This window comes from Nannobrachium achirus (assembly GCF_963921795.1).
Source record: "Nannobrachium achirus genome assembly, chromosome: 2".
NCBI lineage: Eukaryota > Metazoa > Chordata > Actinopteri > Myctophiformes > Myctophidae > Nannobrachium > Nannobrachium achirus.
In genome coordinates this window covers 34,692,894-34,711,455 of record NC_137811.1, presented here as the reverse complement: position 1 = coordinate 34,711,455, position 18,562 = coordinate 34,692,894, and the positions used below count along the sequence as shown (strand labels likewise).

The window sequence follows — 18,562 nt, the reverse complement described above, 5'->3', positions numbered from 1 at the left end:
CGACAACGACGTATTGTTGTTGTTATTATTCACAGAGCTCTGACACACTCTGACAGCACACACACACACACACACACACACACACACTCACTTCTTTCTCCCTTATTCCCTTACACTTATTCCCTTATTCCCACACTGCCAGCATCTCCTTCGGCCCCCAGGATCTTTCTCCAGGTTCCTACCAACCCACAGGAGGATCAGTGGGCCCTCCTGTGCATCACCGGGGGATTCCACCCGAGCCGACTGACTCTCACCTGGACCTACCAAACCGACGCGGGTATTGACCGCCCGTCAGTCGTCAACTGCACACTTCCATCCATCAATCATCCCGTTGACCTCCTGGTGGGGCTGGTCCCGGGGGTCCCTACGGCGTCAGAGCGGCAGGCGGCCCCCGTGCTGAACTCCACCACATCTCAATATCCACCCGAGTGCTTCCAGCTGATGGACAAACACAGTCGGGAGGTGTACCTTGTCAGCGTTCTGCCCCTCCCGCCGAAGCGGTCCCTGGACGCCGGGATGGCCTATGTCTGTAGCGTACACGACCACCCGGCTCTGAACACCACGCTGTCTGCTGCTCCCTTCACCTGGGGTGAGAAGCAGATATCTGTGTTTGATGGGTAAAGTGTGCATGTGCAGTACTGTATCTGCATGTCACTGAGGCCCTGGTGTTATAGGCTCACTCTGACGAGTCATGATGCGACACGCTGAGAGCTTATAGATAAAGTCTGGCTAGAATGAGTGCATTGTGGAGGTTGTGTGTGTGTGTGTGTGTGTGTGTGTGTGTGTGTGTGTGTGTGTGTGTGTGTGTGTGTGTGTGTGTGTGTGTGCGCGCGTGCGCTTGCGTGTGTGTTTGACCAGCAGTACCATGGAGACACAATAAGTCAATGAAAAAAATATTTGTACTCGAATAGGGTCCGTAACTGGCATAACGTCAAACGTTGGGGAGAAAAAGGGAAGCAAAAAACATTTACTTAATGGGATAGTTCACCCAAAAACAAACGTTTTTCTATCGATTACTCACCCCATGGAGAATTCATGGATATTTATTTTGTTTTTGTCGCATTCCTAAGCCAATTGATGACGAACAAGAGTCTCTTCAAAGTATTGGCTTAGGAATGCGACGAAAACTAAAAAATATCCATGAATTCAAGTCTCCATGGGGTGAGTAATCAACATAAAAAAGTCATTTTGGGGGTGAACTATCCCTTTAAGTACAGTACTCAAGTAAATGTTTAACTTACTGTCCACCAAGGGAAAGGACCACATACCATGAGACACTGCCACAGTATTTTCCCTGCTGTGTTAATGTGGGTCATGCAGACATTGATCATTCCAAGGCAACGCGTTGCCTGCAATATTGCATACTTGAGCGAATTAATGATTTCCCCCCAATCGATGTTTAAACACCTCTTCTCCCCGGGAGGAAGCAAACGTCCATCAACTAAAGCCAGTTCAACCTTCCTGATTTAATTCTGTCTCGCTCAATACGACCAGAAGTCTGTACTAATCAAGTGTTATTTTGTTGTTGCTGTTTGTTGTTGTGGTTATTCGTCGTCACCTCAAATGCCAGATGCTTCCCCTAATGAGGTGATTGCGTACCTGAATATTCTGAAGATGTGTTTCTTGTCCGCAGTAACCATGGTGTTTTTACTTGAAGGTAACCGATACATTTATCAGATCAAATCTTACAGCAAGTAGTTAAGAAAAGCTAAGAGGATAATGGGTGATTTTGTCGTCACAGGACTCAAGCATCTTTGCATGCGAAAGAAGAGGTCTCATCTGTGTGAGTATACCCGCCTACCTTTGGTAAACATGTCAAAAACGTCATGAGCCCATGAAATACAGTATGTCAGAAAAAAGACAACTGTTGTACAACCACTATTGTGCGTTATGTGCTGTTAAATTTACCAAACAATTTAAGGTATAGTGAAAAGCCTGTGTGGTATTTCTGTTGTTGACAGTAGCCTAATAATCCTGCTGCACTTAACTATACTGTACTCAGGCCTGAATCATTCTGCACTTAACTGTACATTATTGTTAATGTTACATATTTAATACAAGTTGCTCACTGCTTAACGGCAAGCAGTCTGTGTGGTCCCCCTTGTGTGTTAATGTGATGATGTCATCAACCGACAAGTAGACTTGCAAAAATCAGAAGTCGTTGATGACCTACGTATTTGGCCATGGCTACACGGAGCTGGATATTTCCGAAGCTAGACATTTTTTTGTGCTGTTGGGGCTTGCAGCCACATGAAGCTGGATATTTTGGCTGCGAAGCTGGATATTTTTTAAACCGGATAAATAAGTGAAGACACTGAAAAATATCTGATTCACTGGATCCGTGTAGACAGGGAACCCGGATATCTCTGAAGACTTTACTGTGTGTGTGCTTGTAAGACCTAGATATCTTTGTCGTGTGGACCTAGATATTTTTCTATGTGGATATCTGAAAAACCGGGATATATGAAATATCCAGCTCCGTGTGGACCTAGATATTTGTCTATGTGGATATCTGAAAAACCAGGATATGAAATATCCAGCTCCGTGTAGCCAGTTTTTCTTGTCGTTCTCCGTGAACGGCCTTGCTTTTTCCTTATGTGCTTTAAATTATGCCAATAATATTATTCCTAGTTCGAGCAGTTGTAGTTTATCATCTCGTGATTGAGTCACCAATGACTCAAGCCCAGGGGCCTGGCCCTGCACACACACATCGATAATCTTTCTTTAAAGTCATATCTCGTTATCTCCATAACCAGCCACTGTTATACAAAATGTCAACAATGTTGCAATCCACATTTGACCGACTATACTGTCTTCCAGATAATAAACCATGAAACACATGAGACCGCCAAACAGGAGGACTGTGCTGCTTTGTCTGGCTCATCTCAGCAGACCAGCCCTTGACAAACAGCATTGTACAAATTCAGATCCTGCATCACCTCGAGAGAAGAATGAGAAATGAGCACAACTACCAGTTAATGTCATGTCAGACTGTGAGTGTGCTGTCAGCCCTGTCCTACATTATATTATCCAAGTTGCTGTCACGTTCAGAATCCCCTGCTGTAACATTTTTGCTCGTTTCACTCTCTACCAAGTACAGTAGCCTATTACGCAATGGCAATTCTTTTTTCCCGTACATTGTAAGTGTTTTAACTTTGTGTCTTTGTGTTGGTGAATTCAATACATAGGACCACAATGGAAACAAGAACTTATTGGATATTTTTGATGCTTATCTTTAGGATCATTGTATAATTGTACCACTGTCTCAGCTATAATTGGCAGCCGCCATATACAGTATGCCATGGCAGAGACGCGGTTACTTATACACCATAGAGTACTGAGTGACATGCTTATTGTATTATGAAGACATAAATACTGGTTAAAGTGTGTGTGTGTGTGTGTGTGTGTGTGTGTGTGTGTGTGTGTGTGTGTGTGTGTGTGTGTGTGTGTGTGTGTGTGTGTGTGTGTGTGTGTGTGTGTGTGTGAGAGAGAGAGAGAGAGAGAGGGAGTTGCTGGTACTATACTGTAACTGCATGACTATATTAGTCATTCACTCAGGTCCGTAGTGTACGTCAAAAAGAATGCTTCATGCATGATGTGCCTGTCAAATAGATGCAGTAATCAGCTCAACCTTATAGCTGAAGTCTAATCCCCTAGATAACAGGATTAGAGGTGATGCGAGTGCTTCCTGGTGTGATAGGATTGTTTATGTTTGCGATATGTGGGGTGTGTTCTCAATTCACATACTTGATGAAGAGGGGTTTACTGTATATTTTCTCCCACTCACACTGACAACGATACACAGGAACAATAACTGTACTGTATATAAATGGTTAGTACAGTATTACATTCAGGGTATGCAGATGTATAAATACATAATTGACAGGCATTCAAAGCTGTAACCATTTTTTCTTATTTCTTTGCAATACAAATGTTTATATTTACTTCCCTGCCCGGAAAGAAAGCTTTTGTTATAGGCTATAAGATATGTATTTGTATATCCCACTTCAGTGCCCCATGTTCTGATATCTATTGATAAAACAAACATGACTCATTTCATAAATTCATACAGTTATGACGCAATGGATCTTTAAACATTACCTTCACATTTAGTCAAACCTTTTTTGCTTTGCTTTAAATCTCTCTCTCTCACACACGCACGCATGCACGCATGCTCACACACACACACACACACACACACACACACACACACACACACACACACACACACACACACACACACACACACACACACACACACACACACACACACACACACACACACACACACACACACACACACACACACACACACACACACACACACACATGAGCGCATGCACGCACACACAGACAGACAGACAAACAGAATTACCTGCTACATAAATATAGCTGGTGTTATTTGTGTGAACTGCTTATCTCTCATTTCTAAGAGATGACGTTTGAAGGTGTTGCTTAGATAGTCCATTTGTTGGCCTCTAGCCAATCTTCCTAGAATGTCTGTTTGGATAAAGGAACCACAATATTTCACCATCTTGCAAAGTCTAATTGTCATTCAAGTCATTTTTCATTTGAATCTGGCAATCCACAACAACCACTGTATTAAGGCAAAGCATAGTCACTGAATGGCAGCATTAATGTTCAGGAAACTGCTATTTTTTTCTTTCTTTTCTCTCTCCTCAGATAAAGGTCCACATATCCTGTCTCTAATCTGAGTAGGAAGTTCACCAATGGATGATCAAACATCGTAAAATTACAACTTCTCACGTGTAAAGGTAGACACATGGCTCACATTTCCTGCTTCCAGGAAACAGTGAAATAACAAATTAGTGAAGTCAGCCACTCACGACTCCCATTCAGTCAGGTTCAGATAGCATTGATCTCCTCTTGTTTGGGTGTCTTATCTTTTGCTGTCTTGGTAACTCGCTTCCAAAGGGACTGGAGCATGTGACAAGACATGCACATTCGACTCTTCACCCCGTCCAACACGCTGCCCACAGTGCCCCTCACCGCAGCCGAGGAGAAGTAGAAAATAAGAGGGTCCAAGCAAGCGTTAAAGGTGCTACACAGCAGGGCCTTGTCTCTCCAGTCAGGACTCCTCCATGTAATAAAACCCACAACGTGGGTCATGTTGTAGGGCCCGAAACACAGGGCGAAGACCAGCAGCGTTCCCAACGCCATGCCTATTGCCCGGAGGCGCCTGCGTCTGCCGATGTGCTGCAGCCTCAGGAGAATCTTGATGAAGTTGATGTAGCAGAAGCTGCATATCAGGAAGGGAATGCAGAAGAGCACCACGCAGAGCTCCAGCCTGACGGGCAGGAGGACCTTCAGCTGTGCCTGCGTGAAATTCTCATAACACACCTCTACCGTGTCATGGGGCAGGCCGTGCCCGCCATGCACGAGATCGGAGCCGTTCAGAGAACTGACGTTCAGAAGACTTTCATTAACTCCTACGCCGTGGGTAACGTTCAAAGGAGAGTCAGGGCTTCCAGTGCCGATTAAGGGCATGATGAAGACGATGCTCAGGTTACCGAAGGAGAATATCCAGAAGAAGAGGCTGGCGGCCACGGCGTACCTCGGCCGGCGCTTCAGGGTGTGCTGGATGGGGAAGGCCACGCCCAGGTAGCGCTCCACGCTGACGGCGGTGAGGAAGAAGGTGCTGGTGTAGATGCACATGTAGAAGACAAAGCCGGACATGGGGCAGAGCACTAAGGGCATGTCCCACAACATGTTGTTCAGCACCTCCTGCATCTTGAAGGGCAAGAAGAGGAGAAAGAGGAGGTCGGAGATGGTCAGGTTGAGGAGCAGTATGTCGATGGGCGTCGGCTTTTGCCACACCTTTCTGCTGAACGTGTAGAAGGCGAGGGAATTGGCCGGGAAGCCCGTCACAAAGGTGATGAGGTAAACCGACAGGCACAGGCCGGTGTGGCACTCCTGCATGGTGGCCTTGATGCTGGACAGCCAGTCAGTGCTGAGGCAGGGATGTGTCACATCACGTCTTGGACTCACAAGGGAGATGAGAGCACTCCTCTGTCAGACGGTTTGAGGCTCGGGAGTCCAAAGAGTATTATTGGTCGGCAGTCCTGGAACAAACCCAGTAGACAGTGTGGTTTCCCTGTCCTCTCATCATCTCCTCAAGGGCTTTGAGCTCTGCAGATAAGGGAGAATGGGAAAAGATTAGCTCACTGACACTTGCACTTAGAGTCCACGGCAGTAATTTATTATTTGTAGTATTTTTTCATAGCATTCTTAAACAGACTTGCTGATTTGTCTTCCAAAACTGGATAGAAAAACTACAAAACATTTGAAAATAAAAATGGACTTTCAAGGTTTATTTCAGTGACCCGATGCTTTGCCATAGCAATACTGGAGTGGAGACATTAAAAATCAAACCAAGTTTGAAGTGAGCGGTCGTGCGTGTGTGTGTGGCCGTGTGAGTGTAGCAGTTCATTCCAGGGTGTGTGTGTGTGACGCAACAGTGCCCCTTGGTCACCAGCGGTATTGCAGTTAATGCTCAGGCTACATACACACATAGATATTTAGTAACAAACCTACCTACACACACACTCACGCTTAGGGGTGGTGTGATCACCACTCAAAAAGAAACCCCAAATTTATCCTCATGCACTCTGCCCTCGCATCAAGAGATGTGTCTCTCCCCATGTGAAAAGGCCTTAAAATTTGTCTTCTATCGAGCTTGAGGACACCATTCAAAGTACCAGGGCAACAGAATAGAACAGGGCGGCCACATTCATTGCGTTCAATTGAGAAGTGGCACCCAGTTCTATTTGGTTCCTCAAGCTATAGTATAGAGCACCAGAGACCTACATTGTAATTGCCATCTCTTAGGCAGTACAATCACTAGTAGATGTCATGTCACCACACAGACATAAGATCCAATGGAGCACGGTGGCGCAGTCGCCTCACAGCTAGAAGGTCCTGGGTTTGATTCCCGCCGGGGGACGCTGTGGGCGTCATCAGCGCCCACACCCACACCCTAGGTGGGGTTGGCGAAAGGGCCTTTCTGTGTGGAGTTTGCATGTTCTCCACATGTCTCCTAGGGTAGAGACCCTCACAAAAACATGCAGTAATCCTGGTCTATAATGCCAGCCGGGGCACCTATGATGGAGGGGAAAGGAACCGGTTTGAATAACATGTTCCTTCCACACGCCTACGTCCAACCGGGGAAGCTTCCCCCTGTCAGGCGATAAGAAGCGGCCTGCTCACTCCTCATGCACTGAAGGACGCATGAGCTCAGTTCGGGACCCTCCCCAGGTTGGCAGAGGGAGAGCAGAGCCCAGGATTACAGCTTAGGCAAATGGCACTGGGTGAAAAATGGGTTACAAAATCGTGGAATAAACATTTATATATAAAAAAAAATCAAACCTCGGTTCGAAGTGAAGCGGTGAACTTTTATTCTATGTGTTCTAGAGTTATGAACTCTGTGATCTATACATTCTTTATATTCTGAATGAATTAATGATTTTATCTGGAGGGCCGAATTGTCATGTGAAGCTTGACCAATCCTCAAAGTATCCAATCATCAGACCGGGACGGACACTACACACACACATACGTACGTACGGACGGACGGACGTACGTACGTACGTACGTACGGACGGACGGACGGTCGGACAGGACAGGACAGGACAGATAAAAGCTATTCATTCTGAACTGAAATGGCCATATATGGACATGGGACACACATTTTGCTTTTTGAAAAAGCCTATTCATTCTGGACTGATATTCTGGACGTACGAGACAGAAAAAACCTGTTCATTCTGGACTGGAGTGACCATATATGGACATGAGGTGACATACATTTTGTTTTTGAAAAGGCTGAAATGACCATATATGGGCGTGGGACACACACAGCCACTCATTGGAAGTGGTTTTCACCGCTTAAAAAAAAAGATCCAAAAGAGCTGATAAAACTTGTTCATTTTAGATGAATTAAAAGTATGACAAGTTTCACATTAAAGATAGATGAAACAGTGAAAGTAGTGTTACAACTAAATGGAATGTAACTGTCGATCAGATGGGGTGTTGGTGGGCAGTTGCTGTCGTGTGATTGTTAAGGCATTGATAATGCAAAACGGGTGGTTGCTAGGCTAGAGCAGGCGGTTGCTAGGACAACATCAGCGAAGGACAGTACTTCACTGTGATTGGTCAAATGGTCTTCTTTCTCATTGGAAATACTGTAGAACAGTGGTTCTCAACCTATTTACACCAAGTACCACCTCAGAAAATATCTGTCTCTCCAAGTACCACTAACTGATGTTAAAATACAGGTGTATAGACCTACCCCATCCTATTCTCATTGTTAACGCAGAGACCAATTTATTCCTTGAATTCATGTAGATTTCTTTGTTTTTGTTGCATTCAAGCCAATAATTTGATGACGGGTCAACGGACAGATTTAGCTTTCTCAAATCTTCTATTAACGGCTAGGTGTGCTGTCATTCTCATTAACTACCTGTAGTATAATATCAATATTTCACTCCACTTTTTTTTTTCTTCTTTTTTGGGAGACTTCTCTGGGTACCACCAAAGGGGGGCTCAAGTACCACCAGTGGTACATGTACCACAGGTTGAGAACCACTGCTGTAGAAGATATACTCAGGGCACATTCATACGCCTGTCTGTCTGTCCGTCCATTCTTCCATGCAGCCTTCATTCCAGACAGTACCAATGTAAATATTTAACAAAAACTGGAGACACTAAGTTGGCCTACTGGCAGTGTGCACAAAAAGAAATTAGCAATGCAGTCCAGTGGATAAGTGGTTTGCGTGCACTCATGCACTCATGCCCTTACACACACCTCTTACAGAACCACATAAATAAAAATCTTTGAAAAAAATTCTTCAGAGACTGTATCAAGTTAAAGTAATAACAAATAACAGAATAAAGGTTGTCTCTTAATTCTTCATTTATGATGAAAGTTGAACCATCACAAAAGTTAACTATGAACACGTTCCATAAGGACACAGAACTGTTAATTATGGCCCAGCACGTTTTGTATGCAAAGTATGATAGCATAGTTTTACTGCTTCCTCTGTCACAAATACAGTACTATAATAAATGTCTTATCGTTAACCTACAACCACCTGCAAACAAAGGACAGGTTGTAAACTGAAGACACAATGTTATGCTTTGTCACGTAAAGGTGTTGCTTGCTTAAAATAACAGATTTTCAGCTACAGTGGTGAAAACATTGCAACAAAGCACGATCAGCCTCAACAACACATGTAATTAAATGTTAAAAGTGTCTTGCAAATGTACATGCACACGCACGCACGCACACGCACGCACACACACACACACACACACACACACACACACACACACACACAGTCTTTTCCTGCTGAAGCACCTACTACTGTAGGCTAGCGTTTCTGAGACGGATCCAGATGTGCCTTGGAATTTTGTTACAACAACATTATTATTGTAATACACACACCTACAACAAGGGGATTGATTGATTGATTGATTGATTGATTGATTGATTGATTGAAAACTTTATTAGAAGTTTGCATAGGAAAAGGTACAGTTTCATGACAGTACAGTTCACTGGTACAAGGTCAACTAAAAGGATACACCCAAAAAAGCCTATGGCTTGTTTCAATTGAGGTCCTTTTTTAACTCATATTGAATGACAGACAGATAGAACCAGTGGTGGAAAAAGTACTCAAATATTTTACTTGAGTAAAAGTATCAATACTGCAATGTAATACTCTGTATACAAGTAAAAGTCCAGAATTCGAAATGTACTTGAGTAAAAGTACAAAGGTATTGGCATCAAAAAGTAATCAAAGTACCAAAAGTAAAAGTACAAAATGTTTGAAAATAGCAGATCTACAAGCTCACAACGCGTCACGATGCGACACGTTGTGAGCTTGTAGATAGGCTATTTTTAAATAGCCATGGTATAAAATAGGGCTAAAGTGGTTTATGTATGTTTTATAATATTATAATTTATATCTGCAAACTAACTAGTAAATAACGGTTTCAAATAATTGTAGTGGAGTAAAAGTACAATATTTGGACCCGAGATGTAGTGGAGTAGAAGTAAAAGTATTGGGAATTGGAAATACTCAAGTACCCAAAATTGAATAGTATAAGCAAATGTACTTAGTTACTTTACACCACTGGATAGAACACAGTACTATGCAGAAGATATCATCAGAAAAACACAATGCAAAATAAATGGTATTTACAAAAGAAAGTTCAGGGGGAGGTATGGATAGGCTTTTTTTCTTGACCATAGTGGCAAAAAAGAGAAAAGCTTCTGGGAACCCAGATTAGGATGACCATAGCTGAGTGGGCAGAGAGACAGTTTCAGAATCAGGATGTCCCCGATTCATCTCCCGGCCTCTGTCTATGTGTCCATGAGAAAGACACCTAACCTAACCCCTAACTGCTCCCCACACTCTGTACTAATAGCGCTGCTCTTAAAAGTTAGAAATAGTAGAGGTCAAATTTCACATAATGTGCAAATATTGAGTGACACAGAATACCCGAAGGAGTGGGAACTAAATGATTAATTATTGTTAAGATGCTTTTAATTTGTCAGTACTTTTTACATTTACATACATTTCATTTACTAATTTCCCAATACAGAGGCAAATTCTACAACCGTAAACATATATTTTAACCAGTTCAACTTGGGTATTTTGGGCATGTCATTTTGGATAATTCCAGCCATTCAAATAATCAACATTACGGTAAAACTAATCACTGTTAAAAGTAAAATATAAAGAAATAATATAAAAATAACACTTGCTAATAGTACAAAATAAAGTCTAGTTATTTTCCCTATGTACAGGCTATACTGTACCAAGTAAAATTCAACAGATACTATATATATTTAAAAAAATATATGTTTTTAAATAATGTTCCTGTCTTTTATTGACCTATATGACTAAATTGGGGAACTTGTCTTTACCACAGTGGAATGTAATGAAGAATTGACAACCAGTAAAACACATTCATCATCTTCACTGTGGCGGTTTTGGTGCTACACGTATGTTTATTTTGCTATATTTTCTTCTCCCTCTGTTTAGTCATTCAACGGCCTATGTCTTTTTTATATATATATATTCTTAAGAGAAGAGGTGAATTGAAGCTTACCTCATTCCTGTATTTCTTGGCACAGTTAGCTGTACAGTAGCTATTACTCAACATGCTGTGTCGTGAGCCCCTCTGTTCTGCTGCCTGGAGCTGCTACCTGCTGTCGACTGGCACGTCCCTCTATTTACTAGATAATCTAAACATCCAGGGCAGATAATGGAAATTATTAGTAGGCAGATACCGCCGCAATTTATCTCCCACGCTCGCCAAACACAGTTTCCGTAGTAACAACTGGCCTCTCAACATGAGCGTCTATGGGTGGCCATGGGCTCCACACGACTGTCTGCTCTGTGTTATTAAATCTTGGCAGTTACAATATCTAGCCCCAGCACTCCCACATACACCTTACCAGGCACATGCACAGTGCACACATAGACATCAAAGGGGGCTTGAGCCCCTGCCCTTTTATCTGTCTGTAAAAAGTGCCATACCTTAAAGGACCACAATTTTAGTATTTCAGCATACAACAACTGGTCATGATGCAAAATGCATCATATGACCAGTTGTTGCATGCTGAAATACTAAAATATCTAAAAACACAGATTGAAAGATTGAGTCCCAAACAATAAAATAAGATCTGGTTGTCCCAGAGGTGAAGTGGTCCTTTAAGGCAGCATTCAAGAGAATTGCCTTGTCCAAACGCTCCTGAACTTGAATGCAGCATCTTATGTTGAAAGAATTGCCCTCTTTGTGTAGAAATCCATGCCGTTACGCCACACATCTCCAGTATTGGTGGGATTATGCTTAGTTTGGTGTGGTATCAAGCACAGAAAAGGAGGTCTGCTATTTTTGATATTTTCACCAAAAGGCCCTTTTAGGAATGTCAGTCCCTGCCTCTCTAACATTCTCTGCACGTCCCTGCACATATACACCTTACTGCAGTGTTTCTCAACCACTGTGCCTGGGGACCTTTGGTGTGCCCCTGAGAAAGGTCAAGTGTGCCCCTTAAAACTGCTTGAAAGCCAGTATTGTATTGTAGTGAAAACAGCCAATCTACAAGCACAACGCTTGTAGATTCTACAAGCACAACGCCTCGCGGTGCGAGGCGTTGTGTGCTTGTAGATCTGCTGTTTTCACTACTTTTGTGCGACAGCCTTGTATGATGAAGCAGGGCTTTGCTTTGCGAAGAAACGTACACATTTCAAACTTGGAGATACAAGGTTTTCTTCCCGACAGACAGTGACGATATTTACACCCCCGTATTATGTTGGTGTGCCCATGGATTCTTGGGACATGAAAAGTGTGCCCATGCAGAAAAAAGGTTGAGAAACACTGCCTTACTGTATGTGGAAGGACAGGTGGAAAGACATGGACACAAAACAGCCCCTCCTCTACAGGGACACCTGCTCTGCTATTCAAACAGCTCTGTTGTTGAACTGTCTATACTGCACCTAATAATAACCATGATTTACAGGGGAATGTACATAGAGTGATAAGACATAATGTATGGGGTTATTATTAGGCCAATACTAATTCGTATTCGTACTTTGCCTTTTTTTTACTCGTAAACATTTTTACCAAAAAAACTATACGTAAACAAATTAATTGGAAAAAAATATCCGTAAAAAAAAAAAAAGTATGAATGTTTTTGGGGAAGCTGCAGTGATTATAATGCCAAAACAAAAAAACAAGACAAAATACGAATATTTTCTTACTGATTTACGAGTGGTTTTGTTGGTTACTTCATCACGAATGCTTTCGTCATCTCACGCACACGAATCTGTATCACGCGCACACGAATGCATGCCTGGAATCAAACGGCCAATAATCACGTGATCAGCAGAGAGCCAATGGAGTGCGGCCTTTCCCACTAGCCAATCATAATTCTCCATTCTTGGCAGCGGTTGCCATGTCTGGTAAAAGTGAGTAATCTCTGCTTTCTGTTGTTTGTTCCTCACATAATATGCCCTATATAAAACCTATATCCACACGATATTTGTTTTTAAACTATTGACTAAATTGACTAATCAATCATTTTTATACATTAAATAAAATAGAAATGCATATATTATTAATACACACGATAAAAGCACTGATAAAGGTAATAGCCTAATGTATTTTATTATTCTGTCATTTAATGTTGTAGGAATTGATAGATAGGCTACCCCAGTGTAAAAAAACACCCCAACATCTTTTTTATTTCTCTTTTTAGTTGACCTTGTATCACTGAACTGTAGCTGTCTTGTACTTTTCTTTTTAATACTTTTAGTATAGTATTCAAGCAGAAGGGGGAAGGGGCGGGCGCGCAGAGGCGTTTTGTGTACTTCCGGTTCGTCCACAGACAGTGTTGTGTTGTTGTCGTCTTCGTTAGATAAAAATGCTTTCTTTTCACTTTTTTCTACTTTTATCACTTGTCAAAATACGTTTTATTTGGATGCTTCATCTTTTTACCGTTCATTTTTTTTGTTAGTGTTGTCATCGGTTTTTATTTATAAAAGGGAAACGTATGTAACTATGCTACAGTCTTCATAGCCCTAGAATGTCTCCAATATTCGGTCGATTGACTCTCCGAGTAATCCCTCAGATGTGGAGCCATAGAACGCTCCCATGTCGCGGCGGTTAGCACGAAATCTCCGCGGCACTAAAGTGCTGCGCGCTTCTTGTGTACTCACCCAATAATTAATTCCTCAGCCTGGGAGAAAGATATTGTCCTGTAGTGTCATATCCATTTGAAAGTTCTGGCTGAAAACGTGTACTTTGTAAAATATCTCCACTTATCTCGAGCCAACACGGACGACTTACACGACCGGGCGGGAGGGGCCCGGAATGACTGCTGGACTGAATATATCAAAACTTCCTTTTGGAAGCACAAAACGTACGGGGCACACAATCACGCAGGTGGTGTGATTAGTCACCCCACGTCAATCACAAGCACCTGTCAATTGTGTGCCCCGTACGTTTTGTGCTTCCCAAAGGAAGTTTTGATATATTCAGTCCAGCAGTCATTTCGGGCCCCTCGCCCGGTCGTGTAAGTCGTCCGTGTTGGCTCGTGATAAGTGCTGATATTTTACAAAGTACACGTTTTCAGCCAGAACTTTCAAATGGATATGACACTACAGGACAATATCGTTCTCCCAGGCTGAGGAATACATTATTGGGTGAGTACACAAGAAGCGCGCAGCACTTTAGTGCCGCGCAGATTAGTTGCTAACCGCCGCGCCATGGGAGCGTTCTATGGCTCCACATCTGAGGGATTACTCGGAGAGTCAATCGACCGAATATTGGAGACATTCTAGGGCTACAGTCTTCACAGCAGAGCCGACAGACAGAGAAAGGTAAGATAACGTCGCTATTATTATCATAAAATACAGCAATCTATCTATTAAAACGTTTGTTAAATGTGCTTAGCAGTAGTGTCTTTTAGGGTTTAGTCCGGGGTCTTTATTTGATGTAAAGAAAGTTTAATATTAACGCTAGCCTCATTAGCATCTTAGCTCCGTCTATAATAGGCTACTACATCATTACGGGTCCATAAAGGGTCCATTTGGTTCCATCTGGACACAAACGTACCATTACATTAAGCTGCCAGCACAACAACTTCTATAGAGTGTCAATGGAACCAAATGGACCCTTAACGGGTCCATAAAGGGTCCATTTGGTTCCATCTGGACAAAAACGTACCATTACGTGTGGTAAAAGTACTCAATATTTACTTTAAGTACAAATATCAATAATGTAATGTAGAAATACTCTTTTACAAGTAAAAGTCTGGAATTCAAAATGTACTTGATAAAATGGCTAAAGTGTTGGCATCAAAATGTACTTAAAGTGCCAAAAGTAAAAGTACTCTATGCAGAATGTCCCATTTCAAATATTTTGAAAATGGCAGATCTACATGCTCACAATGAGTCGCACTGTGAGCTTGCATTGGAGTAAATGTACTCCAAAGGCACTCAGCTTGTTGTGTATTAAAGTACAATAATTTTGATCTGTGATATAGAGGAGTACAAGTATTGGAAATTGGAAATAATTCAGCTTGTAGTGGAGTAAAAGTAAAATATTTGGATCTGAGATATAGTGGATTAAAAGTATTGGAAATTGATAATACTCTAGTCAAGTACAAATACCTCAATATTGTACTCAAGTACAGTACTTAAGAAAATGTACTTAATTTCTTTACACCATTGTGTTACCCTTGATTTTAACCCTGTATTCTCCTTTTATTTTCAGTATAACATTTCAGGATGATGTATTCTATGGAGGAGCTGTGTGCTTTGGTTAGCGTCAAGTATGTCAGGGGCAGACATGACGAGGCAGAGACTGTACTAGAGAGCAGTGAAAGCAGCGAAGAAGGTTTGTGGGATAAAAAAAAATAGAAAGAAAAATAGGAATAAGTCAGCTCAGTTTAATGATGTGTGTAGTGATTCTGGCTGTGGTGCAACTTGTGTGATTAATTTGGAAATCAAAGTGTTTTAATCATGAATTACAATAATTAGCTGCTGTATTCAGTGTTCTAATGATAATCTGTATCTTTCCAAGATGCACTTGATTGTGACCAAGTTGATGCTGCCAGTGCTGGGTCAGCTGTTTTGATTCAATCTGGGAGTGAAGGTATGTGGTGTGGTGTGTTATGAATTATAGTGCATAGAAACACATATGTGTGGTTTTGTATTGTACCTGCTGTCCTAGTTACAAATCCCTAAACATGCACTAAGTACCCATTTTGAATTGTTGCTGTACTAGTTTCAAACATAGTATTATTACCTTAACACAAATTGTTAATCAGTATCTGCTGTAGTATCACAATCTTAAAAAGTAGCCATTTCATTAATTTGTGTGACCTTTTTCCCCTTTCAGCAGGAGAAGCAGCAGGAGAAGCAGTTGTGGAGGACTCATCAATTGAGGAGATTGAAGGTTTGTCTTTGTCGCACGCACACACACCCACTGAGAGAGAAGTAAGGTTTGTGGTAAAACAGATTAAGGGCAAAGGATGCAACATCTTGGCAATGTAATTTCTACTTTGCATTCACTGTACATTGTGTTCCTCTTATGTTTTTACCAGAGGGTTTGATTCATCATGGAACCTTAAATTAGAGTTGGATAATCCTGGTGCTGCTGAATCTGGATATGAAGGTAATATTAATAGCTGTATAGAGTCTTTCATACAAAAACATGACGCACACATGTGACACTTTGCATTATTGTCAATGCTGCATGTTTTCTATTTGACATTCAGTCTCTTCTCTTTTTCTGCAGCAGAAGTTGTTGCGCCTCACTCAAATGAGGGAGGCGAAGAAGGAATTGAGGATGACTACTTAAGTGGGGAAGAAGAAGGTTGGTGTAAAACTAACAAGTGCCAGGGAACCGAGGCTATTGGCCAGAGCAAAGCCTGACACTGAATTGCAGGTGTGTTAACATTGCATTCATTTTGTTTCTTTCTTTCCCAGATCCACTCGACCACTAACCCTAACATCTAAACGTGACCAACATGGTGATTCTTCTGGTGCTGCTGAATCTGGATATGAAGGTATTATTATTAATAATCACTGTAATAAACACAAATAGTGACTGCTGAATGTTGCATTTTCATTTTTTTCCTTCAGAATCATACTGTACATGACCAGAAAGCGCCTCACACTTAATGTGAGAACATCTCATATTTCTTTTCTGTTCTTTAGGTGCAGACAGAGTTGAGCCGGACTCAAATGTGGAGGATGAAGATTCTGAAGGAGTTGAGGATGACGACACAAGTGGGGACGAAGAAGGTTTGTGTACAACCAGGCTTAAGTCAGCCAGAGCAAAGAATGCAAAGTCCTAGCAACACTGAATTATGTCAACGTGTGCATTCTGTTTGTTCCTCTTTCTTTCCCAGATCCGCTTGATCGAAACTGGACACCTGAACGTGACCAACATGGTGATTCTCCTGGTGAATCGGAATCTGGAAATGAAGGTGTTGTTGTCATTATTAATATGGACACATTGATGCACATGTGTGTAATGTAGTATCTTGCATGGTGCATGTTTGCTATTTAACTCTTTTCTTTCAACTACACATCCATACAGTACACATGTACATACCCACACAGATGTGCACGCAAGGGGCTGCACAGATACACACAGAGAGACTCGCACACTAATGGTCTGAATGACAAATCTTCTCTCTTTTTGTGACACAATATAGGACTTGAGGTGGAAGAAGACTCCTCAGGTGTTGATGCTGGTCTCTGTAGGAAGAGGAGAAATCCAGAGGGCTGGAAGAACAACATCCAGAAGAGGCGTAGAATGATAGGCCAGTCATATCTGGCCTAGGAAGAATAGAGAGTCAGTGTTAAAGGAGGGAAGAAAAATGGGTGTGTCATGTCAGTCTGCAGCCGGCCACAGGTCCAGTAAACTGCACTGCAGAGAAGTGGAAGAGTCGAAGCGAGAAGAGATCTTCAAGTACTTCTGGGAGAAATTAGACTGAGAGAGGAGAGGAAGATTTATGTTGCATCATTGGTAGAGGTGAGCAGTGTAAAGCGACGGAGGACAGGAGCAGAGAAATCCAGGAGGTCGGCATCCATTTTCTGTCACCTTGTCGTAGATGGCAGGAGACTCGGAGTGTGCCAACGCATGTTCCTGTCAACCCTAGGCTTGAAGCAGTGGTCTTTTTTGAAGTGGGTAGGAAGAAGAGGGAAAAGCCCTACTGAGGAAGATAAGCAGAAGCGGGTGAGGGTAAGGAAAGAGGAGTCTGACTTCTTGAAGACCTTCCTTCTGGACCTTCCAAAAGTTCCCTCGCACTACTGCCGGTCCTCGTCCTCTAAGATGTTAGCCTGCTTCCAGACCAGAGACCCCGCCCACTCTCAGAGTGGACTCTTTCTCTGGTCTGGAGCTGAGTACAGGAATCACTTTTTATTTTCGGCTGCTCCAATGAGCGCGGGGGGTGGGGGGTGGGTCTAACGAATATCCAATCCGCGCAGCAGTTGAAATGATTCAAACGAAGTTCACACACAGGCAGGCTGAGGAAGGCACACACACACACACGCACGCGCTGAGTTCACCAAGCTGTTTATGTTGATTACATGTTTCTGGTTGCAGTTCTGTCACTGGCACAGACAGAGACACACACACAATCACACACACACAGTCCGCGACCGTGCGTCGCGTCCACCGTGCGTGTCGATCACTCGCGCGCGCTCGCAAAAAAGTCCCTCCCTGTAAATCGCTTAGAATAGAGCACAGTTTCAGACTAAAGCGTGAGCTGAGTCTGAGATCAGGCTACTAAGATGTACCTGGAGCCTGTGTTCAAGTCCATCAATCACCTCCATGCAGAGTATATCCGTTCCAGTGCAGACCATGGCATCCAGGCGCTGTCAAGGCAAGTGTTCACCAGAATGTTTAATGTTTGAATTACTCTCTTTTTCACCCGAAGAAAGACCAGTGTGATACCTGCTGTGCGTTCAAGGCTGGGAACATTGAGGCTGCCACATGGAAGGAGCACTGCAACAAAAAGGAC

The 18,562-nt window shown here is 42.6% G+C and overlaps 2 protein-coding genes across 2 annotated transcripts; one reads left to right on the top strand and one right to left on the bottom strand.

The window, feature by feature from the left end:
• Positions 1-4,866: 4,866 nt before the first annotated feature.
• LOC308305301 (free fatty acid receptor 2) lies at positions 4,867-5,940 on the bottom strand (the record flags this gene model as incomplete). Its single annotated transcript, XM_080750070.1, has 1 exon — positions 4,867-5,940. The coding sequence occupies one exon, from the start codon at positions 5,938-5,940 to the stop codon at positions 4,867-4,869; it is 1,074 nt and encodes a 357-aa protein (XP_080606196.1).
• Positions 5,941-15,245: 9,305 nt separating this feature from the next.
• LOC308305352 (uncharacterized protein) lies at positions 15,246-17,977 on the top strand. The gene is made up of 9 exons (XM_080750131.1): positions 15,246-15,423; positions 15,610-15,681; positions 15,928-15,984; positions 16,133-16,203; positions 16,327-16,404; positions 16,518-16,597; positions 16,749-16,835; positions 16,943-17,020; positions 17,252-17,977. Exons 6-9 carry the CDS (start codon positions 16,559-16,561, stop codon positions 17,354-17,356), a joined length of 309 nt encoding a protein of 102 aa, XP_080606257.1. The 5' UTR covers positions 15,246-15,423; positions 15,610-15,681; positions 15,928-15,984; positions 16,133-16,203; positions 16,327-16,404; positions 16,518-16,558; the 3' UTR covers positions 17,357-17,977.
• The last annotated feature ends 585 nt before the right edge of the window (positions 17,978-18,562 follow it).